General features: G+C 47.7%; 1 protein-coding gene across 1 annotated transcript in view; it reads right to left on the bottom strand.

The window, feature by feature from the left end:
* Positions 1-201: 201 nt before the first annotated feature.
* Positions 202-24,935, bottom strand: part of LOC119382402 (transcriptional repressor scratch 2-like) — a 40,440-nt gene continuing 15,706 nt past the window's right edge. The window contains exon 2 of the mRNA XM_037650094.2: positions 202-10,459. Within this exon, the coding sequence (XP_037506022.2) occupies positions 9,543-10,459 (917 nt within the window). The 3' untranslated portion in view covers positions 202-9,542. The remainder of the gene's footprint in view (positions 10,460-24,935) is intronic.

Genomic DNA, 24,935 nt, shown 5'->3' with positions numbered 1-24,935 from the left:
AGTTCTAAGAATGACCTGGGCTTATTTGTTTCAGTATAACCATGCGAAGTGCCATGAAAACAGATGTCAACAATAATAAAAAAAGCTGATTTTCTGTAATGAGCATCATAAATAATATGCTTCCTGGCGCCATTCGTCAAACAAGAAAGATTTTCTTTTCTTCTTATTTTTTACATAAAGTTATCCGCACCATCCTCTAAAAAACGTTCTATAAGCGATGGCGAAGTCAGTCAGGGAGAGTGTGGAAGACCGCATTTCTGTCGGCAAAGGTCAATTTTTCTGGGGTTTGTTCGCAAACATTTTTTTTATTATGGACACTTTGTAAGCTGATTTTTTATGGAATACGCCTTCCACTTTATTTGTGGCTCCTCATTCTGGGAATTTAGGGATCACAAATAAGTTCAAATTCTCGTGCCCGTGCTATGCTTTCGATTTCTAATGCAGGATATACACGTTTTTATCAATAGCACAGGACGCTTCAAGCTTTTGTAAACGCTTGACCTCGCGTCTTCGAGGAGAAGCTTTTTTTCTTGCTCGAGGCTCTTGACGTTGACAGAAATATCAGCAGCACAGCCTCACCAGTCGGAGACTGCTTCAGAACTCTCAAAAACAACACTCTGAGCACGCTAACACCAACTTTTTTTTTAATTAGCACTTAGTTTAATACTGGTGTGGACGAGGACACAAACGAGCCGATGTCTGAAGACTCAACTTCAGTCGGCAGCATGCATCACAACTCCACATGAAGGGTTTTCGTTGATGTCAAACCTGAAGCGAAGGTCGCAGTGACTGCGACCTGGTCGTTACATTTTGTCGAGGACATGCACCTACAATAAAAACTAGACGAATTTCAGTTTTTATACAGTGCACTGCTACGCATGCAATATGGTCTTACAGCATAAGTACAATTGAATATCATGCAGTCTTGAAGAGAGGTGTACACTACAAGAAGAGAAACGCTCGCAGAGAAAACAATTCGCTCTTTTGGAAGCATTCAGGCTGCCTTATTGCTTAGTTTCATTCCGCACCACCTGCGACCTCTTTGAGCCCTAATAAAGTAACCATTGCATGCCTTTTAGTTTACATTCGTTGATGCGTAGCCAGCTTGCAGGCGTAGGTAAGAAGACAAAACAACATGAAACCTCTTATTGCTTATACGTGAAGAAGCCTAGCAGGCGGTAAAATTATTGCTTTAGCTTAAGGTACTGTCGTCAATATATTAAGCATTATTTATTGCTGCAAAATGAGCTCGCGTTTGTGATTGATGCTTAGTAGCGGCTCAGAAATCGCTGTAGCCGTTTTCGGTGAGATTTATGTGCTGCTTACCGACAAATGCCGCAGGCAATGCGATTGCAAGCTCTCGGAATACATAACTGATTAATGGAGTGAGGGGGCAGACAGTGGCGCACGGTACAAGCGCCGTGGATACGTGGGGCTGGCGAGTCAACTTCAGCGTTGCGCTTTTTATTCCGTGCGCTTTCATGTACAGCGTAGCGACTACGTTGTTTACACAACCGTTTGAATGTGACCTTTCGAAATAGGTGGGGCTGAAAGTGGTTACAAGCGGCGAAACATCGTCCTTTTACGTGCGCGCGAATATTATTGGTAACAGTTGCCAAGCGATGCTTTCTTCGAGCTGAGAACTCGCAAAAGGAAGCGTTATGTACACAGCCATCAACAGAGCGATCTATTTTATTGGTGCGTCAGGAACACTGAAATCAGAATCACTGAAACTAACTCCCTTCTCATTACTTTTCTGAAGTAAACAATTTCCTCGCTGCCAGTTTACGCTTTTATTCGCAACTACCCCCTCTTCTTCTTTTTGTAGTTTTTTGTGAGCTGGCAAATGCTGTTCTAATGAGCGATAACTTAAGCATTTTTCCATTTCCACGTGAGAAAACAGGGAATGTCTCTTATATCCCCAGGTAATATTTATGTGTTTGCTTAGAAGATCTTTTCCGACGAACTTGCCGCTGTCATTTTCATTATCTACCTCACATGCTTTGCCATCAAATGCTTATATTGATCCCTGCGATACCCACTGAAATGTTTGTTGCAGCTCGAGAACTTGATGGCGCAGGTTCGGGTCGGTCTCCTCCAACTCCATTTTATACTTCACGAACAAAAATTTCGCAACAGCAGCTCGAATTAGCGTATGGTGCCAATCCATGCTTAAGTTGCCACTTGTGAAACGGTGGTTTAGCGGTATAGACTGTTCAGCTTCGTTACATTACGTTTAGCCTTCTGCCGTGTTACAACGGCACGAAAGGCATTCGGCAGCAAAATAAACGCAGAATGCATTATAGACAGTGCAATTGTTCTAATGAACAAGACGTGTAATGTTTCTACGGCAAGCGGTTATTTCACTCACTCAGAGCATGATTATCTAGCACATGAAATTAACTGGCAGTTACTTGCTCTAGCCACGGACACACTGCTCAAATGAGCGCAACATTTACGGTTTCATCAAGCTGAAAGCATTGTTGCTTGACCTCAACAGCACACATCCACCGCAAGCGAGCTTCGTGAAGCAAAAAAAATTGCGCCGCCAGAAATTCCCCTTGTAACACGCTCAAACACACTTTGTAACTACTATTCACATACGCTCGTCAAATCTATAACAGCAAGAACGACGTTAGCGGCATAGCGGCGAAGCGCTCGATATAGTCAGTTCACGTTAAAGCGCGCAGAATGACTTGGCTTGACCATTGCGACTTTCTTGCTGCGTCGTTCAACAACCCCACGCTGGCCAGTTTTAAAAGGTAACGTAGCCATGTGTGCAACATTTTTCTCGATGTCTATGCATATTGTTTTAATGGGAGACGCGCAACTCTGAGACTGCATCATTTGCTGCCATTGGGTAAGTTGACATAATGCAGACTTAGTGGGCTCAGACAGCGGAACATATCGCGCAAAACCACTGTTTCAAACTGTTTCTGCATAACATCACCCGCGTAAGGGGTGGTTAACTTCGTCGATTGTTTTAGCGCATTTGCACATGCGGCAAAGTGTGAGCAGGCAGCGCTTTGCTTTATTGCTTGGAAAGTGAGCGTGGTTGCGCGATTAGGTTTTGTTCTTGTACCCCTCATTTAATTGTCATATTTAAGTTATTTGCTGACAGTTCGCTCCAACGGTACAGGGGCTTATTATGGAAAAATAGCTTGGCAGTAAAATGCGACGCTTCCGCAGAAATTCCCTGCTTCTCGAATACCAGATTTTTGGATACGTTTTTCATCCCAGGATGAGTGCTCCGTATCCGTGAGGAATCGGCGCTGTAATTTCTGAAATTTCTAAACTATATCAATGTGTATTTTTGTCTTTTTTTTAGATTGTCGCAACTGCCACCTCTGTGTTACTAATAAAGTAACGCTTCTTAATAATATATTTGTTTCATCCGTTCAGTATAGTCAAACAGTTCCAGCTTCACTATTGAGCGTTCCAGCTTCACTATTGAGCGATAATTAGCAACCAAAAACGCTCGTTACGCCTTTTAATTTCTAAGCAGCGAAGGAATACTGAATGGCGGAGTGATAGCAGTACGCATCAGCAAAGCCAGCCAAGTACGGGAGATTGTGAATGCACTTCAAATCACCACTCAAGACAGCTACGTATATTACAGCTGGCATGGGCAAACCGTATTTAGCGAAGAGCGAAATAGTAACACGAAAGCACACCAGCACAAGCACGAAACAAGAAACACTCGCACTCCAGCGCGTATTTACAAAAAATAAAAAATAAAAGCATAAGTGTACGAAGCCATTTGTACAAAGCAGACGCCACACGGTACATTCTCGTCGGCACTGGACACAATGCTATTTCGATTGTCTCTACTTTGAAGTATAAAGTAGTGCCTGTATAACCATCTGTACAAGTGGCGATGAAATCAAAGCGATCGCTCTGCTTGCTAATTCAGCGGTATACATCGTTGCTGGGAAAGCAGCGCGCAGGCGTCAAGGACTATACACAACCGCGCGCGATGCTGCCGTGTAGGCGAAGCATCCGCTGCGCCCTGGCTACACCTACTTGCACGTGCAACGTGATTGCACTGCGCGACATACTGTACAGTGTATTATTGCTGGTCGAATGTGTCGATTGCTTTGAGGCAAGACGACTGTAGTTGGGATAGCTGTCTGTCGCCGGGGCGAAGGGTCGAACCAAAAGCCTCTCCGGTGGCTCTCTACTGCAGAATGGCGAGGCACGCCTAGCACTATGTCCTAGCCTCTCGATATAGGAGCGCGCTCGGCAACGACTACGGGGCCACGGAAACAAGGATTCCGTCGTGTAACACTGGGAGGGCCTTCGCTACATAGTCAGATGCAGCATCAGTAACACCCAAAACTAGACAGCGGTCGTTGCAGAGTGAAAGGAGAACACAGCCGGGCCGAACCCGGGAAGGGATCCGGTCGCGTACACGACCGGTCCCCGGAGGGAGCGAGGACTTTCTAGCTTGTGAAACAGCTCGGTCTCTCATTGTCAGGATTGCATAGGAGACTACGTGATGTCTATATAGCGCATTCGAAGATTGCACGTTTTAGTCGCGTTATTGCTATGAGAACTATACTACGGCAGATACAGCAGGTCACGTAAAGGTGTGCGAATGTTGGTCATCACTAACGCGCTGAAAGGAGACCCTATTCGCATAAGAGTACATTTGCGCTCTCGGCCATTTCGCTTGAAGCTGAGCACTACCACTGGTGTGCTTTGAACACTTGCTATGTGTTGAACAGAATGATGATTGGTTGGTTGGTTTGCGGGGTTTAACGTTCCAAAGCCACGCAGGCTATGAGAGATGCCTTAGTAGAGAGCTCCGGATAATTTAGGCCACATGGGTTTCTTTAACGTGCACTGACATCGCACAGTGCACGGGCCTGTAGCATTTTGCCCCCATAGAACGACCAATAAATACGATGAGACGCACATTGCACGCTACTGCTTAGAGTTCAGTAACATTTCTTAATGAAGGCGTTTTTATCTTCACTCATTAGGTCAGCCTTTACTTATTCTGTTTGACTTCCATTAATGTGTCCCAAAATAACAACTACGTTTTATCATCAGGCTTCATTACTCTTTGGTTATCTCTGAGCCAGCTGTAGGTTTTCAACAAATTGGTGTACAAGATTCGTTTCCAATAAACAATTGTTTCTGATTCCGCAAAATCATCATTTCCATACCACGCAAAGTTATTCGCGATTACACTGCATGTGACTAGTCATAACGCTCGCTCTGTTCTCTTTTGAAAATTCAAGGGGAAGTATTCCGGAATTCCAGAAACACCGACTTCGCGTCCTCAACCCCCTACAGATGCTGCTTTGATGTGATGAACCAGAGAATATTAAACTATCGAGTTTTTACATCGACCATATATCGAGCAGCTCGAAGCTGCGAATATGATCCATGCTGTGTGTGCAAAATGGTGCATTATTTATGACGCGTACAGCTACAGTGCAAGCATATCTACACCTATCGCGTTCGGTAAATTATTGCTAGTCTTATCAGATGACGTCCATGTTATTGTCCGAGTAGCTCGGAAACTCAGCCATTCGCACACCTTTATTAACCACAAACACTGATACTCTACTTCACACCACAAATAATGCGTTCCGCCACATACCAAGACGTCGATAGCTGACGCAATGTAGTTCGTTTGAAACGTGGAAGCTCGGTCAACGACCAAGATTTATTGAGCGCAATAATGGCTTTTTTTAAAGAATTACAAAATAGTCACGCTTGCAATGACGCAGGATCATTTTCCATCTATACAAACCCCTGGGCGCTATGCATGCACTAACACATGACAAAGGTGCGTTTACAATAACTAATAAAAATGAAACAAGAATTGCACATTAGCCTCACTGACTTGATATTTTTGATAATGGAGAACCGCAACTGGTGAAAACGTGGCTCAAAATCCATCCTTGTCATTCCACTTATTACCTTATCTCATAAAACAGTCTGTATATTTTCTTTTCCTGAAAAATAGATCATAAGCAGACATAAAACGAAGCTAAAGTAACACTTGTAATAATAAAACGCGCAGCTGTGCAGAAAATAGGTATTTAAAGAATAACAGCAGGCTAATCTGTACATAAAACTCAAGATGATACCTAAATATAGTATTGATATTTTTCACATTACGATATATTAAATCAAAAAGAGCGCACATCTACAGTGTGGACGGTACAAGGGAGCACACGGTGGTTGGAGATTGGGTCTAGCGTGTCGGAACTACTATTAGGACAATATTATTTGATGTACGCAGTGTACTTCTCATCAAATGCCTTCAGGTTCACCGAAATAAATTTCTTAATTGGAGCCAAAATTTACAGTAGTCTGCGCGATCACCGTCTCGGAGCCAAGCACGAGTTTCAGGTGCCGCTCTGCGATTTCAAATATTCCCTGCAATGCGGTAAACGCTACTATGTTACCAATGTGCAGGTTTTCTGATCAGGCACGTATTGCTGCCGCTTGCTGTGGAAGACAGCCTCGCCGGGTCATTTTCTGCATCTACATTGTTTTGCAGTGAATAACGGCTGCAGATTAGCAAGGTGTAATCGAATACTTTTGCGCAACGTCACTGAGTGGCACTTCGTACTATGGAATCGTCTCTCGTTCGGATGTTGCTTTACTCAAAGGGGGGACTCATGCGTATCGCGGCATTTTCTTACACTTATCGGAACCAGTTGTTTTACAAGCACTGTCGGGCAGCTCCAACGGAACGTTGACCACTTACCACTTTTACTTCTGGCTTAGCTGGAGTAACGTAAGCTTAGCATTTCCTCTATTCCTATATGAAATGAAATATCTTCCAGGGAGGGAGGGGTAAAAGAGTAAGGGAAGCGAATTACTTTTTGTTACGTACGCCTGCACCTCTTTGAATGTTACTCATGATAGATCTCACTGGATGTTCTACTTCTACGGGTAAGCCTACCTACCATCTCTATATACAAATGTACACACGACTGCGACACCTGACGTAGTGGCAACAGTTATGCCTCTGACTTTTGCTGGCGTATATAGCAAACAGTCACGTTTTTTTCTTCTTATTCAACCCCTGCCAGTAGTCGCAACGTGGCCAAGTTGCCACTTGCCTCGTGGGCGTCGTTGTGCTGTGCTTTCTAATTACGCACTTTGTTTCAGTTTAATTCCTTCGGGCTCGAGTTTACGGGTCTAAAATTGACAGTTCTTTCCTGCTCGGAACAAGAAAAGAAGAGCCACTCTTGTCTATAGCAGAACGCATTCAAGGCTCTCTTGTAACATCTCAACTGGGTTATTTGTGAAGAAAAAAAGTAATCGCGATGTTGGCTAGTTACGTATTCATTTGCAGAGACCATACTTGTGTCCTGATCCTTGCGATAAATAAAAGAAATTGGCAATTCCCTCACATTGCGGGGAGCTGTGATACGCTCGAAAAATGATCCCCCCTTTTTTTTCTCCCAACGATACCTGTAATTTTCTGCTAGGCCAAATGCTCTGCAGCGGATAAACCCTGTGTCATTGGTTCTCTGACTCACACATGTTCGCCTACCCAATGCGATGCCCGATTTTCAATCTGAAATAGCGTTCGCAAGTATAGTTTGCTTGAATCAAGCACTGTTGGTTCCGAAGTGCTTGAGAAACGAGTTTCATTGAATAGAGCTCGAAAGTGGTCCGCATATGGCGTTAGACGCGGCTGTACCTACGACCTCGCGTTATTTACAAGCTACATTTTTTTTTTTCACCCGTGATCTAGAAACACGGCGTGGAATCCGAAGCAGAAGAGCGAACGAAGCGCCCCTCATGGGGCTCCGTTCTAACATCAGTTGGCGTTGCGTATTCAAAATAGAGTCGAGGACAATGATCGCGCCTCGAAGTTATGTAGCGTATCAAAGCGGGGGCGTCTACACAGAGGCCAGTTTTATGAAGTTGGGGGTAAAATGAAGGGGAAAAAAAAAGAAGCGTTGCGACTTCTATATACGATATTCCGAAAGATGGTCAATTTTTATTGCTCTTAGGAACCGAAATAAAATGTCGCAGTATATATGGTACAGGTTACGTGATGCGGGGAAAACGTTGGAACGGTGAAACTCGTAAAGAGCGCGTAACTATTCTGCACTGTTTTTTTGTTGACAGCATGAAACTATAGAACAGGAAGCTACATTTCAGACTTGGTAAAAGGGAAGACTCTTGCTACGTATAATATTATTGCTTTTTTTTTTCGCTGTAAGGAAGAATGATCTCTAAGTTCTGTAGAAGAACATCGTGAGGAGGTCTATTGAAGAAGGGAGGACGGGAAGAGACTGCTACAGGTAGAGGGAGAACGACACCCAACTAACGCAAAGAAATCAAGTTGTCCGCTCTACAGCATAGCGGGCTCGTGTTGTACGGACGGATAGTGCGTTCAAAAAAAGCTACGCCATGCTGCCTTCATCGATTGTCGCTGAACACCTGCTCGGAATGATGTGGACTGACCTACGCACACCTTGTTTTGTTCCCCTACCCTGAAACGAAAATGTCCGTGGAAATCACGTAACCTATAGCCGTGTGTAGAAAAGTTGAACGGGTGATGTGGTCTTTTTGCTTCCAATTTTTCCTCTCACCAATGAATGTTCCGCAAGAGGCGCCTGGAGAGGCGCGAACGAAGAATTGAAGTCGAATAATGAATAGAATAAAAGAGGCGACGCGCGATTTTGTTAATGTTTTTGTAAACTCTGATAATATCGAATACCCAAAAAAACGTTTCGGCAATCTGGATGCTAGAAGAAGCTTGAAGTTATCGCGTTGCGCAGTTGTCTAGGACAGTTTTAGGTGTTTTGCGCAATACCCCTACGAGTTTCACATTTTCCTGCCAGCATGTAATTAAAATATAACTTTTATCGCTCCTATCCTAATGTGTGTAGTCTTTAGACCGCGCTACAAAAATGAACGCTGTATATAGCCGGGAAGTCCTATACACTATGAAGTCTACCGCAGCTCGCGCAAGATAAAATTTCCTTACGCCAACAATAATTTCTCTACGTAGCAAACGAGGGATTCACTGTGTACACGTTTGCATAGAAGCAAAAGTGAATGAAATGCCTGAGCACGTCTAACCACATTACTGGAGAAACGCCAGGTATTTGTCGTTTTGTGGACACGAAGTGGTGAGTCACAAAGACACAACTGATTCGCGAGCATGCATCATCATTTTGGTCAAGAGATGTACACGGCCGCCGCCAGAGACGATGACTGTGAAAGAAATGCACAACTCAGAAAGCTTACAGGGTTTCGCAGTGCACTTTACACAAATTTTTGAAGCGACTGATCTCACTTGAGCGTTATCTTAGCGAAAGCGATTGTTTCTTTTTAAAAATTAGGAACAAGGAAATCGTTTTTTTTTTTTTCTCGCGTGCGCGCGTGTTCGGAATGGACGCCATTGTTAAGGAGGCGTGAGTGCTACTGCTTTCGAGTCTCGCGTGTTTTTCCTACGTCGTATTGGCAATGGGCGGAGAAACAAAAAGAGACAAGCGCTCCCCGGAGGAGGTGGCGGTAACGCGGGAGGAGGAGAGCCCCACGGAGGAAAGGTCTTAGGTGGCGAGGCCCAGAACGGCGGCCATGGCGGGACCTAGCTGGTGGTGGTGTTCGGCCGGTGGCAGCGGCAGCGCCGGCGAAGGCGGCGAAGGCGTCGCGCCGTCTTTGAAGCAGGCCGACTCGAGGTGCTTGTTGAGGTAGGACTTGAGCGCGAACGACTTGTGGCAGCGCGCGCAGCGGAAGTGCTTGAGGCCCGAGTGCGTCTGCATGTGTGCGCGCAGGTTGGAGCGGTCGGCGAACGCCTTGCCGCAGTGGGCGCAGCCGAACGGCTTCTCGCCGGTGTGCGAGCGCATGTGGCCCTGCAGGAGCCAGGGCCGCGAGAACGCCTTGCCGCACACGGGGCACTTGTGGCTCAGGTTGTGCGTCAGCACGTGCATGGCCAGCGCCGGCATGGACACGTACACCTTGGCGCACGTCGGGCACTTCTTGGCCAGCTGCGAGTCCGGGCTGCGGTGCGTCTGCTTGTGGCGCGACAGGTTCGACGAGGTCGCGTAGTGCTTGCCGCACTCGCCGCACGTGTAACGCGGCCGGTCCTCGGTGGTGGGACGCCGCGTCGTGCCCGGCAAGCCGGAGACGGTCGTGCGGCGCCGGGATCGGCCATCACTGATGAAGAAGGCGTCGTACGTGTAGCTCACGGTCACAGCCCGGGCGGCGCCGAACGAGGTGGACGAGCACGACGACGAGGCCGGGCTGCTGCTGCGTGCCCCTCCTTCGCTCGATGGTTCGGCCGCCTGCACCGGGGCCAGTGGCGGAGGTGCTGACCCCAGCGGGGGCCGCGAGTAGAACTCGGGCCCGCTCAGGTCCAGCACCCGCGGCTCATCGCGCAGTGGGCTGTACGCGGCGGCCCGCTCTGGCGCCACCAGGCTTTCCGCACCCAGGGCCAGCTGGCCCGTCGAGTAGTCATGGATGAAACCTGCGCAGAACGCAAACCTCTGGCCTCATTATTGCCACCACAAAGTGGCCTTTCACATCACAGATTCTGCATTGTTATCTCTATCTAACGAGTACTTTGCCTCAGCAGGCGAAGCTACTTAAAATACGTAAATCTTGCGATCACACGTAATTAGTGGTCGCTACTGAAGACGACTTTTTCTCGCGGGTTACGTTGTAGAGGAACAGACACCGTCGTAGCTTGATTTGTGGAACGACGCACTTGTTATGCGGAGGGTGGGTGCTCAGCTTCCACCTGCGGCAAGTTGTTTTTCGTCCACATTAATATTCCTTTACGTTATAATTTCTACGCTTCAATTAATACTTAAAATAATTTCTCCCTATGCTTTCTTGGCCTCGCTTAACTGTTGGCTTCATATAGCAAAGTCCGGCCATGAATACATGGAACGAAAGGTCTCGCGCAAATTTATGCAGATAATTCTCATGAAGTTGGTGATCACTGTCACGTGACCACTTTTATAGTGCTGTAACGATTAGGGAACCGTGGTGCACTTTGCATTCGCGGCGTCACGTTCGCTCTTTTGCACTTTCGCCTAAGAATTACATCACAAGAAAAACATTTCTGCGTTTTTCGTGTATTTTTTACGGGCGGCGTCGGAGATGCTCCGTGCTAACGCTGCCTCTTAACCTCTCACTCTGATAATAGTTCTGTCGCTCACATTTCGTCATACACAAACACATGCCGCGGGCACAAGTGTGAGCAGAAGCCCCCTTGTTTTCACATGATTAACCTCTCAATAAATAATGAATACGGAGGTGGAATCGTCGCTATAATGTGGCGACGGTGTCTCCTTTTACTTGGCTAGTAAATGAAACTTAACATTTCATTAAAACACGTGAAAGGCACGCCATTATTCTGGTTATACTATTTCCGGTTAAATAGACAATGGATAGATAGACACAAGTCATAACTGAAAACCAAGCGCTTCACTCCCGAACTTCCGCGCCAACCGGCAACGACTGCATCATAGTGTGCAGCCAGTGAATTCATCCTCTTCATGCAAATTTAAGCCTGACCTGACACAGACTTTTAGACGGGTACATATTCTCGTTTCCTTACTTGCCTTTCCCTGTACGTATGGAAGTTCCCGAGGCTTAGAATATTCTCGTTTCTTGCCACCTCATTTCTCGTGACTCGCAGGGAACGTGTTGAAGTGCAGATGTCAGTATGCGTTCGGCAAAATTGATGTGTTATCGTGACGGCTTTAGTTTGGCTGTCTGAACTCCCAACTGTCGCACGCGAGGATTCCAGCGTATGCATGCAGAGTTGCCACCTGTATAGGGACGGCTACAAGGCATGCATGGGTGGCGATGAGGAACAGAAAAAAAAAGCAATTGTTCGGGCATCGTCGCGCGCTGCATCCGGCCAGAAATAACGATGAAGGCGCATCTCCCGCATCGAGATAAAACGCTGACTAGGGCTAGAGACGGGTGCCTTTGATGCGGTGCCGGATTAAACGGGCTCCACAGACGCGGTTCGATTCTACTTGTTATCAACTGAAGAAGAATGCCCCTCTTTGACGGTATCGATTGCAGCTGCCACAGGAGCGGGGCTACGTTGGGAGCTGCGGGGATGGGCGTGTTGCGCGCACTTTTGTGCTTGTTGCAGCGCGGGGCTGCGTGGCACCCTGGGCACGAGATAAAGGCGAACAGAGACACCCCCCCTCCTTCTAAAACGCCCGCTCAAAAACGTCGTGGGGGAGGGCGCATCCCCATCGGCGGCGCTGTACTGGCCCTGTTGCAGGCGCGCGCACTTTTGTCCTCCGCGTGCTTCCGAAGCTCCGGCCAAGTTGAGGCTTTCAGGTCGCGAAATTGGATTGCGCGCTGCCGCTTGTGAGGTCGCCAAGGCAGGCATCCTAAATGGCTCGCTTGCGGCGGACCCCTTCGCGGCGCCGCTGCCGGCATCGCTCAGCGTCTTTGGCCGCCTCTTCTGCGCTTCCAACCACACGCTTGTGTCGCCTCACGCTTGCGAGAGCGACACGCAAAAGACGTTATTAAAGAATCAGGGGCCGAATTCACAACACTTGTCTTTCCCAAGTGTTTTTTGCCATTGGCCGGCTGGCTCCGCTAACGATATATCCAGCATCCGGATTGGATGAAATATTCTCTTACGAACATTTCTTAGCGTAAGATCTTTTGAATACGGGCCTTGTTTATACCTACTGCGTCAAGACGACGAAAGCACAACATGGCGTTGCTAACCCTGTAGGACTTGATATCAGTAGGACTTGAACTTTGCGGAAGGGCTCTATAAAAAAGTGAAATTCGCGCGAGTAAATCATTGGAGCACGCACCCAACGACTGCGCTACGTTTACGTAAGCTCCTGAAACTCATGTAGCGGTCAATATTCAAGCTTTCTCAATGTCTCGTGCCAAAAGTTGTAAATTTAAAGTGTGCTTTACGCGTTTGCCCATAGGATTCCCAAAACTCGTTTATTTCAAAACATCATATTCGTATGCGATGACAGTTTCTTTGCAACAGCTGACTCACATCTACTTTATATACGCGCCTGGCTGCATCATCTGTAAGAATTTTCACACCTTACGACGCGCAAACAATGTGCCTTCCAAGCCACCAAATTGACATATGACGGCAGCGCTCTATTTGGTGTGAAACGAGAGCTTATAGTTGCGTAACACTGGGCACGGAAAGTCACCAAACTGCTCATCCCCAAGAGACAGCTTACTTAATTTGAAATTATGTACATGAATATATTGCGTGCACATTAATTGGCGCCACCAGTGGCACCAGCGCCACCAGTGGCAGTTGCTTCCTGCGAGAGGCTGGCCTGTAAATGACATGGTGAAACGCACCCCGTGGAAATGTTGTTTCGAAGTATAAACTTAATGTAAATACAGTGTGCACAAACCATAGACCATGACTGTCACTGTAAGCGAACAGCTAGACGCGCAAACAAAGCTATTAAATGATTGGTGCACTTGGTGGTGTTTGTTGCAGTGAGCGCATTTAGGTATAGTGTTTGTGATTTCGTTGCCGAATCTCACGCGGAACACAGCCATTGATCGGCGCATCTGTATAGCTGTAGTCTGCATCGAACGCACGTGCGTCTGATACAGTTATAATAGTTATAGTAGTTGTGTTTATATTAGTTTGCGTTCGGTAACGAATGAAGCCCACAACTACAAGTTGTACACACGCACGCGCCATTTGAGTATATGCTTTTGCGTTGGTAGGTAAAGTTCAGCTTTCGACAATCATCTTCTGATCCCGATACTGAATGAATCAACCAATAACGTTATCCGTTTTTTTTAAACGAAAGTCTTTGTTACCACAGCACAGTATCAAAATGTTTCTGCTCGAGGCACGGCTCCTTACGACAATAATAGCATAACTTCCTTATGTTCTTTTCTTGACTTCAAAAAAAAAAAAATAGCAGGTGATTACGTCTTACTTTAAAATTAAGACTGGTCCGAAACTGAAATTAAAATTTCGTGTGAATTACTGCCACGTAAATTCTAATAATAATTGATGCAGTGTTACATATGCCACACGATGCGCAGCCGAGTCTGCGGAACGTCGCATTTTGGGGCTTCGCGTATCATTTTCCCAACCTGGAGCTCGTTTTAAACATAACTCTGCAACCATCGTTTGCACTGCAGTACCATCCGAATGCGGACACTGCAGTCGTAAGTCGAATGAGTGACCTCTCGGGCTTACAGTAGAACGCGACCGATTTTTATGAAACTTCTGGCGACCTTGTGTAACTTTTTTCATTGAGATAAAAATTATTAAAGTATTTGTCGCGGGCAGCCCTTTCGAGTTGGAAATATTTTTTACGAGTCAGTTTTTGCCTTACATGAGTAAAATTCGTTATCCAAATGTTCTTGTAACAAGAGATCAGAGCACCCAGCCTTTTGTGGATACTATTGAGGGATAGTTTTTGAATAGCTATAAAATAGCGTAATATGCTCGAAACTAGTCTCGCGAATGCACCCGTTTTATTAAAGAAGAGTTTATCTTGTTTGAACGATGTGACGTTTTTTAAAAACAACGATGCACGCAAGGCAAAAAAAAAGTATAATAATAAGCGAAACAAAACAAAGTGCGCATTACTGCAACAACTAATGTGGATGCAAAAAAAGAAAGCTTGGAAAACTAGATTGGTGTCTTTCCGTGATCCTTCCGTCGCCTTCGGTGCGGGAGTAATTGCATTTCGACGCGGCTATACCCAGAATGAGACGAGCAGACATTCGTTTCCTCCGTGTGTTGAAACGAAGTGCCGTAAGTACATGCAATGAGATGCTCGCGTTGCACGTCCGTGACGACACGCCACCACGAAATCCACCGTTACGCGGACGGGAAAGCTCTTGCAGCATCTTGTAGGCGTTGAAAATAACGGCGCCCGGCGAACTGCAGCCGAAGCGGCGAACTCCCGAAACACTGCGGCTTGCATTGCGAGCGACATACGATACGATGCATCCGAGGCGCAAGTGCCACGCCGCCAGCTCTCGAAACGGTGGTGGAAGGAAGAGCCTTGCGTCTTCTCCGGGAGTCGAGAGCACATCGGGACGACATCGGGAACCCACTCAGCGCGACCCGCTAAGTCTGCCGTGGAGAGCCAGCGGCGCGCAACGAATCGACACGTTCGGCGCGTCCTGGCGGCAGCGCTCTGTTCGCCGCTAACAAGGTGACCCGCAGCTAATAAGCGAAATCTGCCAACAACAGCCGAGCAAGGAGCCAAACAAACTAAAAGCGAGATTGTTATTTGCTCACTCCTCCTCGCTGAGGGAGGAAGGAGGGAGTGTAGGTGCGCGTGGCATTCTTGGTTTTCCAATGGCACGGCTGGAGAGGGGCCCTAAGAGCTTTTTCTCCAGGTCTGGGCGCCTCTCGGTCCCGGGGCGTTAGCTGCTCGCCGAATATCCTGGGTGCCAATTTGGGGATAAGGAAAGGCTTTCGCCCCAGGCGCGGTGTCGGGCCGCGCTAGGCCCCTCATGACGAGATTTGCTGCTGCCCGCCAGGGAAACCTGCTTCTGCGCCCCGCGCTCCCTGCGAAACAAGGCGGCGGTCTTTGTCCCGAAGCAGTAGTTATTGTTCCGCGCTGGCCGAGATGACACGTCGCGGCGCGAAGGAAAAGTGGGGAACTCCAGATTACCACTCGGCAACCATCGTCAGAATTAACGCATCCGGGGCCCACTTTCGCAGCTCGGCAATCGGCGGGGATAAGATCAGCTCGTGTTCCCGTTTTCGTTTCCAAGCGAACTGTGTCCAGCGACACTTGCTGCACCCAAATCATCCTTATATACCGATGAATGCAGTATCCTTTTATTTCCAACAGTTACCGTCAGTGCATTACTGCTTAGACTTACTTCAGTAGTTCACCTCACTGGAGACGAAAATGTTCTTAGCCTACAATTTCGATGCATAAACACGCCTTCTTCGTGCGACTATACCGAGATTCGCCGATGTTTACTCAGAAATATGTGCTATTTCCCAACTTTAGCCGCAACATTTCCTTTTTGTAGATAGCCTGAAGAATGACATGTGCGGAAAGCATCCAGTTCACGTGAAAGAATCAAATCGGGCGTGTGTACACATATGTGTGTATGTACACATCGGTGAATTTTCTCGAAACACGACTCTTGAAACCTCCACGAACAAGCTTTCCATTAGCACGTAGACGTATTTATATTCGCTAATGTTCTATTGAACACTAGCATGGCGAACTTTTGCGCGTGCCAAAGTGTTACTTTTGTTATTGCTATTTCGTTTTATTAACTAAACTGAATTTAATAGCAAACATATGTTTCCCACATAAGCGAGCGTAAGTGGCCGCACATTTACTGCTTTCAACTTTTACAGATGGATCCCGTTTAACAAGCGATATCCTTAAATACACCGATGCCTTCTGAAAATACATTGACTTCGATGCTTCCATGATGAAATCATGTTGCTCTACAGAAACGTATACACGCATGCGAGTGGAGCTTTCGACCTGCTTTTGTTGACTTTCTTTTTATTCGCAAAGTACGCACACGACGTAATCTCTTTGATTTAGGTAGTCAAGGGCTGCGCATTGGGGGGAGGCATAATGCTAGAATTAACCGTTTTGATATAAATCATAATAATAATGATTGTTGGGGTTTAACTTCCCAAAACCACGATATGAATATGAGAGACGCCGTAGTGGAGGGCTCCGGAAATTTTGACCACCTGGGGTTCTTTAACGTGCACCTAAACCTAAGCACACGGGCTTCAAGCATTTTCGCCACCATCTAAAATGCGGCCGCCGCGGCCGGGATTCGACCCCGCGGCCTGCGGGTCAGCGGTCGAGCACCATAGCCACTGGACCACTGTGGCGGGTAGTTTGAATATAGATCAAATAAAATGCGCGCGCTTATACCAATCGCCTCCAAGCGCGTCTATAAGGCAAAGAAAGTAAAAAAAGCGCGTCCGACTCACGCTTACCAAGGCTGTTTATAGTATTTCTGAAGTGTGGTATCTTTTTAAATGTCCCGAACTTTTTTTTTTCGATGGGTTTGATGTGCTGTTATCATTATTTGTCTCTCTGAGCAGAGGTTGTCAACAAACAAAAACACTTTGCTGAAGATAAGCTTTGAACCACGTAACTCAGCGCAGCAGCCTTATGATCAATCCTTAGGCCGGGGACTCACGCCTGCAGGAAACAAGAGAAGAAAAAAGAAAACACTGACGCCCTTAACTTTATGCCTGGAACAAGCCGCTGCAGCTCAACTGGTAGAGCATCGGACGCGCTATCCGAAGGTTGTAGTTTCGGTCCCTACAAGCGGTAAGTTGATTTTTCATCCACTTTAAATCCTTTCCATTTATGCTGTAATTACTACACTACAGCTAAAAATGAGAAATAATGTTCCCTATGCGGTCATTGTCTGTTGGCGTAACTAGGTTTTGTCTCACAAAGAAACGAGTCCTTAATTCATTCCCTTTCGTTGGAACAAGTTATAGATATTCAAGACATTTGGCACATGAGTTGCATCTCAGAGCAACAATTTACTTAGAAGAGTGACAGAGCGTGCTGTACTAGCTGACATTAAAGATAACCTGAAACTGGTAACCCATTCACGACCAGTCAGCTGTTCGTCTGTGATGTGCCGTTTTGTATTGCCTGCTCACTGCCGCTTTGCTTACGCGGATTTATTTCTATGTGTGGTATCTGCAGTATCATGAAAGTGAAGCTTTTTGGGGGGCAACTTAGCGGGGGACTTCGCTGTCTGGGATGCTGATTGTGCTCCTGCTGTTTTATACGAAATAGCACGCACAAGGACAGCACTCACTCAACTAATCAGCTTCAATGTAGTCCCATATTATCCTAACATAGGGATTAACCCACATGTTTGAGAAAATTTATTTAGTGGAAATGCGAGTTATGTAATTATATAGTTACAATAATCAGAAATTCATAATTGAAATTACAGAAATATATAATTCGAGTGAGACCTACATCATTTTTGTAATAGCAATTATTTTTTTTGCATAGTTGAAGCTACATAATTCTCTGTTCTGTGTGTTTCACGTAGAGCGAAAAAACCACGGATGTCCCTTCCGTGCTTTCTATTCTTAAAAGTAGCCGAAATTTTTCAGGCTTCTTCAAGCGCTGCTTCCAAACGTGTAAACCTTAAATATTCAAGAGCCCTACTGCATCCCCGTTAATAGCGTTATCACTTTACAGTCTATGCATACGCTCCGAGAGTGCTCAAGCCCGCCAGGCGCACTGACCTCCTTTGAATGACACCATGAGTATTCATCAAGATCCGTGGCCCCCTCAACTGGCAGGTTGTCGTTGTCGGTGGTTCGTCGATGAAAATATTTGCGGCGTACACGGGTGCTTCCGTAATCATCAAAGCGACCGCAAATTACCGCTCATCGTTTCAACAGGAAGGGGGCGACATTAGGTATGCAAAAAGAGCTGTCGCAGAACGAAATACGATACGTTATGCGACTAATTCGAACGCGCGCGCGGCTACGTGCGCCGATCTGCCACGCGCTGGCCGGCAGAGGGCCGCCGCCGCCGCCAAAGAGCGGCGCGGCTCGCGAATCCGACGGCTGGGTTTCTGAAAGATTTATTCCCGAAACGTGATCTGTTTAGCTGAAATCGCGCTTTTGTTCCCCCCCTCCTCTCGCCGTTCCTACTTTTTTGTTTCCTTTATTTGTTTGCAACACGTAGACGCGGGCCGAATATCTAAGGAAGGCTCCTTGGCGCGCGCGCCCGCAACTGCGCGTTGCGGTATTCTTTGGAGCGCGCGTCCGCAGCAGCGTGTGTGTGCGTGCGGCGAGCGCCTCCCCGAAGACTTCTGGGCCGCTTGTGTTGCGCTTCCCTGTACGGTAGGTCGAAAAGGACGGATGAAAATACGGTGTCGTATAAACTGGCCCGCTTTTCTAGCGCTTTCCTCCGCGCTGCGAGCTCTTCTTTATTGAAGAGTATATATTTTCTCTGCTCGCGCGCGCACGGGACCGCCGGGACGCCGTTGCCGCTCCCGTTTCCGCGCCGCGCCTCTCCGACTTGATAACGCCGCTGTTTATTTCTCGGCCGCTTCACCGCGCCAACCCCTGTTCTGTTCGCTCTCCCAACCCGAGACTTTTGATCTGTACGCAGCCGGCCATATCGCCCACCGAACCCGCCCAGCCCGGCCGCGTGGACTCGCTTGTTGTTCAGACGATCGCGTTCTGTGTGTGTACATATAGCAACGGCGTTGAACAAGGTCGCTCTCGGGCGGCTTGTCCAGCTGTACCCGATTTCCTCCGCGGCTGACCTATATCTCTATTCCGCGCGAAAGAAATAACTGCCCTCTCCCCTCTGCTCCACCTTATAATGTTCCAGCGGCTCCACTGGGTTGCCCCAGCGTTTGATAATGACTATCCGTAGTATGACGTGACATCGAGAAAATATGCAACATTTAAATTAAGTATTGGGCTTACGCCTCCGACGAATGGGTAGATCATGCACTGTAGCCTTCTGCCATCCTGCTCATTTTATTATTTGCTTCGTACGTAGTGGCGTAGCATGCTTTCTAATTATTGCCAACACACTGTCGCTCCACGTTTTCCCGCTTTGCATATATTTACGCGTCTACTGGCGCATATGGCCTAAGCATGCCTCGTATGGAATACAGTCTTTACTGACAAATTACTCTGGGACGCTGGAAACCAGTATATAAAATCTCTGATAACCTGTGGGAAACTTCCTAACAATTGCGGTTCATAATAAGGTGCACTAATCGCTTCCTCTGCTTTTTCAGTAAATTGTGTTTTCGAGCTATAGCCTTTCTTTTGAGAACAGCTTGATCAGATGAATTGTTTTATCCTAGCACACGTTCGGCACAGTACGTTTAGCACAGAAGTGGTAGCTCACGAAAAACATGATAGTTATGTAGCACGCATAACGAACGTCACGGGCTGGTCGAATTTCCACGAGGCAACCGAGAAAGGATCGCTGAAACACTCGGCACTGCAAATCACTCTAGTTTATGCTTCGCGCGTGATGAGAAAATTACTATGCGTAATAACGTCGCCATTCATTAAAAATTCGTAAAACAGCGCGAAATGTGCGCTACGACAGTTAACCGCGCGGCCCCGAATCGTGGGGCAAGCTTTTCCTATTTTCTCGGATGAGGAATAGGAAATTGCATTTGGACCGCAAGTTCTGAAGTTCGTCGTGGTCATTTGCCTGAGGGTCCCCCACGCCCGCCTCCCCCCCCCCTCCTTTCTTTTTTCAGTGAGTCAGAAGCAAATCAAAGCGAAGCGGAGGCCTTGAAAAAAGCGGTTCGACATTCCATTACTTTGTGAGTGAGCATCATCAATTTAAGTTGTGACATTGGGCGCAATTCTTGGCGACATTTTTTTTTTCAGCTACGTGGCGCGGACCCAAAAAGCAGTCGCCCACCCTCGGGCTCAGCCGTCATTTCAAAGTGGCGCCATGCAACGCTACGCTGTTCGGTGGGACGCGGTGCTGCAGGCGAATGAAAAGCAACGAAGAAAAAAAAACAACGATCACGCGCGTCGTTAAAAATCGATTTTCGCCGAGCGTATATCTGGAGGTAGGAAGAAGAAAACGCCTTGACAAAATATAGAACGAGACCATATCGCACTATGATTTATGTGCATTTTCATAAATTATATTGCCAGCGCAGTGAAGGCCGTAAATAAATAGGAAAAGAGAAAAGAAAGAATAAACTTTGAGCGGGATTGTAAGAAGGGTGCAGAAAAGAAAGCGCTAGAATTTTGAGCACGCGCTCAATGCTGAGGCTGTGACCGACTCGGGCGCACTGCGCGGTCGCGCGTCGCTGGTAGCGGTGACGGTGTCGGGGATGCCGTCTAAGCGGCAGGCATCCCTGTGGAACGCTATGAGTTCCTGCCGGCATCCCCCAAATGATGCTACAAAAAAACTACTGCAACCACTTACGAGGGGAAAAGAGAAACTAAGTAAAGATGGCGGGAAAAAAAGAGGGTTGGTTCGGGGTAGGAAGGAGGCAGACGAGTTGACATTTCAGCGCTTGTGAAAATCAAATTTAGCCTGCCGGCGATTCGCCGGGATCGTCTGCAGGCAAATGCGTCTCGTCAGAAGGAAGGATGCGCGGGCGGCTGGCTCCGCAGAAATCGTGTATAACCAGATTCCCGCGACTTTCGCCGTCTCACTTTCGCAGCAGCCCGCGGGGGAGCCCTCCACTCGCCGAGGAGCGTTAGTGGCTTGGTCGGCAGCAACGCCGCGTCTCCCCCGGGTAACGGTGCCGACCGGCGGAGAGCGCGGACCCGTTTGGCGCAAGGGAGCAGGAGGAGGTGTACAGCGCGCAGCTAACCTGGCCTCGCACGTAGCTAATCTCCTTGTACGCACACGCGCAGCGTCGGCATTCTGGGCCACGAAAACACACCTGGGCTTCTTCTCCCGCTGCAACAGGCGCAAGGAGCAGCTCGTTTTCGGCTTGACATATTTACTTTGGCTCACCGTTATGAGCACTCAGTCCTAATAAGTGGTCTCGTCTGAGCTACGAGGCTGCGTGCGGTCGCCACTCGCGCCGTTTATATTTTTTTTTTCTTCGCGGTCGTCTTATTTGCCTTCTCGTTATTGCGTTCTGTGCTGGGCGGCAGCTAATAGGCAAGCCTCCTTAGGTACACGAGAAAGCTCGCCCAGGGCGCGTAAGCTGGCCGTCTTTGTGAAACTTGAGAAGTGTCGGTCTTTTCCTCGGTGCATGGACCAAAAGAGAGAACTTGAACGCCCACTGTCTGTCTCAAATTAAGCGCGATCGTGCTACGAAAGTATGAGGAGAAAGCGCGCTTCTTTTCGAGCTTTATACGTCTTTTTTTCTTGTTGTTGCAAATAACGGTAAGTGCTTTCTTCCAAGCATTAACATAACTAACTTGGGTCAACTTCTACATCTGGTTCTAATATTTGGGAAAGCGGGTGTCCAGCAAAAGAAAAGACAAAATGACTGTTTTGCTGAGGCATCAATATGTAAGCTTGTGTCAAGACTTCCTCGACAGGATACCAGTCGTATATCGAGAATGTGTAAAGTGTGGTGAAGAACACGAAATTTGAGGGAACGAAAGTCCATAGAGGAGGAATTTTCGCCTTCATGTACAAAACAATTACTGTACTTCACCTCAGTGAAACATTTACAGGATCGTGGGATACGCCTTTTGGTAATGTTGACAGTATTATTACCTCTTCATTTGTATGACTCATACGTGCGAATAGAATTTGATTAGCCTTCGTCTGAGCAGCGCTAAAAAAATGTTGCAGAGGATCCCTAAGCATGTTCTTATGAGATGAGAACAAGAAAGCGTTTATTTTGGCTAGGTTGTTGTTACGGAGCGTTGCTGCAAAGTGGTGTTGCCGAGTTGTGTTGAACGCCAACTGATACGTCGGACAAGCGCGCCATCCTTTGTAGACGCTACATTGGTGCCACGTATTGCAGACACTGGCGCGCTTACGCAGTGCGCCGGCTATTCCTATGAGCTTTCCTTCTCCCTTTCGAGTCGGGACTTCCCGTTCTGCTGCGGGGATTCCCCTGTCCTACGCCGCGGCTGCAGGTGGTTGCTGCAGCGCAGTGGAGCTCACGCCGAGTGTCGCTGCAGCGCCAGCTGGGCGTCTGTTCTGGTGGGAAAAGTCACGTGGTTTCCAGACACAGCTTTTGCAGACGCCAGCTGATTGCCCGCTTTCTCTAACCTACCCAAGAAACGATTTCGAATTAAACGCTGATCACGTACACATGACCCCTATGAGAAGTGGAGTGCTTCAGGTGTTCAATAAAACTGAGCCTGACTCACTCGTACACCACACACACAAATGCAAATCTCTTCTGTAGAGTGTGAGGGCTACGAAGAGAGCTGTCATCACAAACGAGACTTTTGAACATGTGATTAGGAGAAGGATTGCACTAATCCATACGAATTGCCTTTGCGCCAACAAACGCCAAGGAATTTCATATCAGGCGTGACCGAAAGGTCGTCGTGAGACCCTCATAAGATAGAGCGGTGGTAATCACTACTATCAGCTACAAAGTAACATGCTTATTCAGCTTTAGCAGCGACGTTGCGCATGCAGGCAGCGAAAACAGTAAAACGTTATTCTTTAAAAGAGCATTATAATCCCGCTGAATATCTCGACCACATCAAATATTAATACGTTTGAGGGGTTTGCCATCGCGTATATTGTTGCTGATCCAATCGCCAAACGATTCTCTCATCACGGAAGCAGTGTATGAACCGGCCCAGAGAGTAAATGTTGCTTATTTGCAGTTGTGTAATTAGGACAGCTTTTACACTATCACACACTTTTCTTTGAAATATTTTTGACGCATTCGATTTTATGTTTTCTTAATTTCGGGGCTACTTTTTCGAAAATTGTGTGAATGCGCGACAAAAGGCGTTCCTCTGGACGTCGATGAGGGCTTCTGGACGTCGAGCGTAAACACGAGCGCGTAATTTATGCGCGCGCGCCAAAGTGAGAATTGGGTGGGAAGCGGGGCTAACCTCGCCGTGTTTTTGAAGGAGCGCCGGCGATCTAATTACGCGACAATCAGCGCTGCCCGGAATATGGGACATTAAGTTTTCAGTCCGCGGAATTAGGAAGCTCCATTGAGCAGCGCTAAAACCAAATTTATCTCTCGCATGACGCACCGGGACCAGCAGCGGCGCATAGCGATACAGCGTACGACGTCAAAATGAAAGCCGCAAGCGCCTTCTGATGGCGCCCATCTTTTTGCTTTTTTTTTTGGTAGCGCACTATTTCTTTTCATTCCTGAGCGTACGTGAAATTACCGATGTAGAAGTAATACAACTGCATTTAAGCTTTCTTCCTTGCTTCCTCTTCGAAGCAAATAAAAGCGATAATCGCAGAAACGAAGAAGATGAAAAAGTTGGGAGGGAGTACAGGCGAAGCGGGCGGGCTGAACGCTTGTCGTTATAATTTTATCTCTGTCGAGATTTTAATCGTGAATTATTCATCACCTGTTACCTGAACATAATCCGCTTGGCGTTGCACACCGTGGCGGCCGGGTTTCCGCGAGCGCACCGCGCACATGCCCGGAATGTTCGCTTCGTGAAGCGGCGCTTTTAAGGGAAAACGCGTTTGAGGCCGCAAGCGCGGCGGTAGTAGCCGCGGAGATCGATTACGTTGATCACCAGAGGCGCGGTCCTTGACGATTCCGCCCACTTCTCTCTGACCTCGCGTCGGGCGTACGCGCGCACTTTATGGATGAATGCTCAGTCGTTATCATTTTTGACCACGGCGCTATATGCAGGCCGTCGTTACTGCGCAGGGCGGCCAAATGCCACATGGCCAAAAGTAAGGGGGGGGGGGGAGGGGGTGAACGACGACTCATTAGAGCAAAAAGGCTTTTTTTCTTGCTCGCCCGCTCTTCTCCGCAGGCTGGCGTCCCCCCCCCCCCCCCGCCCCCCGCTGCACGGCGGAGCCACTCAAGCGCATTCAAGTTTTGAGAGTTTGAATATAAATTGGGATCACGTATACGGCCATCGGCGGCGAATACAACAGAGTGGACGGCGACGTGGCCAGTGTTGCGCATCTCCGGCCTCGAGTGCACCCCGCCGCCTACTCCCCTTACCGCGATTCGCTTTTGATCGCAGCAAAGCACGATGCTCGGACGGCGCGCGCGTGCGATGCTTTAGCAGCCATTAATGAATATTCAATGAGTTTAGGACTGTAATAAAATTGAGCGCTGGCCTTTTTTGCGCGCGTTCAATTACAAGGGTGCCAACTCAGGTCGGAGCACACGATTACCAAAATTGTTCCCCCTCCACATTTTGTCTCTCTTTTTTTTTTCCCCTTTCTTTTAGACGTCGGAGTAGGCCAATTAATTTGACCCGCTCGCGTCGGGGTGCATGCGGCTTGCTTGCCACGGGACAGAGATATAGGGCCGTTGCGCGCAATAAGCCCGACGGTGGCTGCGATGGCGTGTAAAGCGCGGCGCGCAAGCTGAAAGCACGC

Source organism: Rhipicephalus sanguineus, chromosome 1 (genome assembly GCF_013339695.2).
Source record: "Rhipicephalus sanguineus isolate Rsan-2018 chromosome 1, BIME_Rsan_1.4, whole genome shotgun sequence".
NCBI lineage: Eukaryota > Metazoa > Arthropoda > Arachnida > Ixodida > Ixodidae > Rhipicephalus > Rhipicephalus sanguineus.
This window is presented reverse-complemented; position numbering and strand designations above follow the sequence as displayed.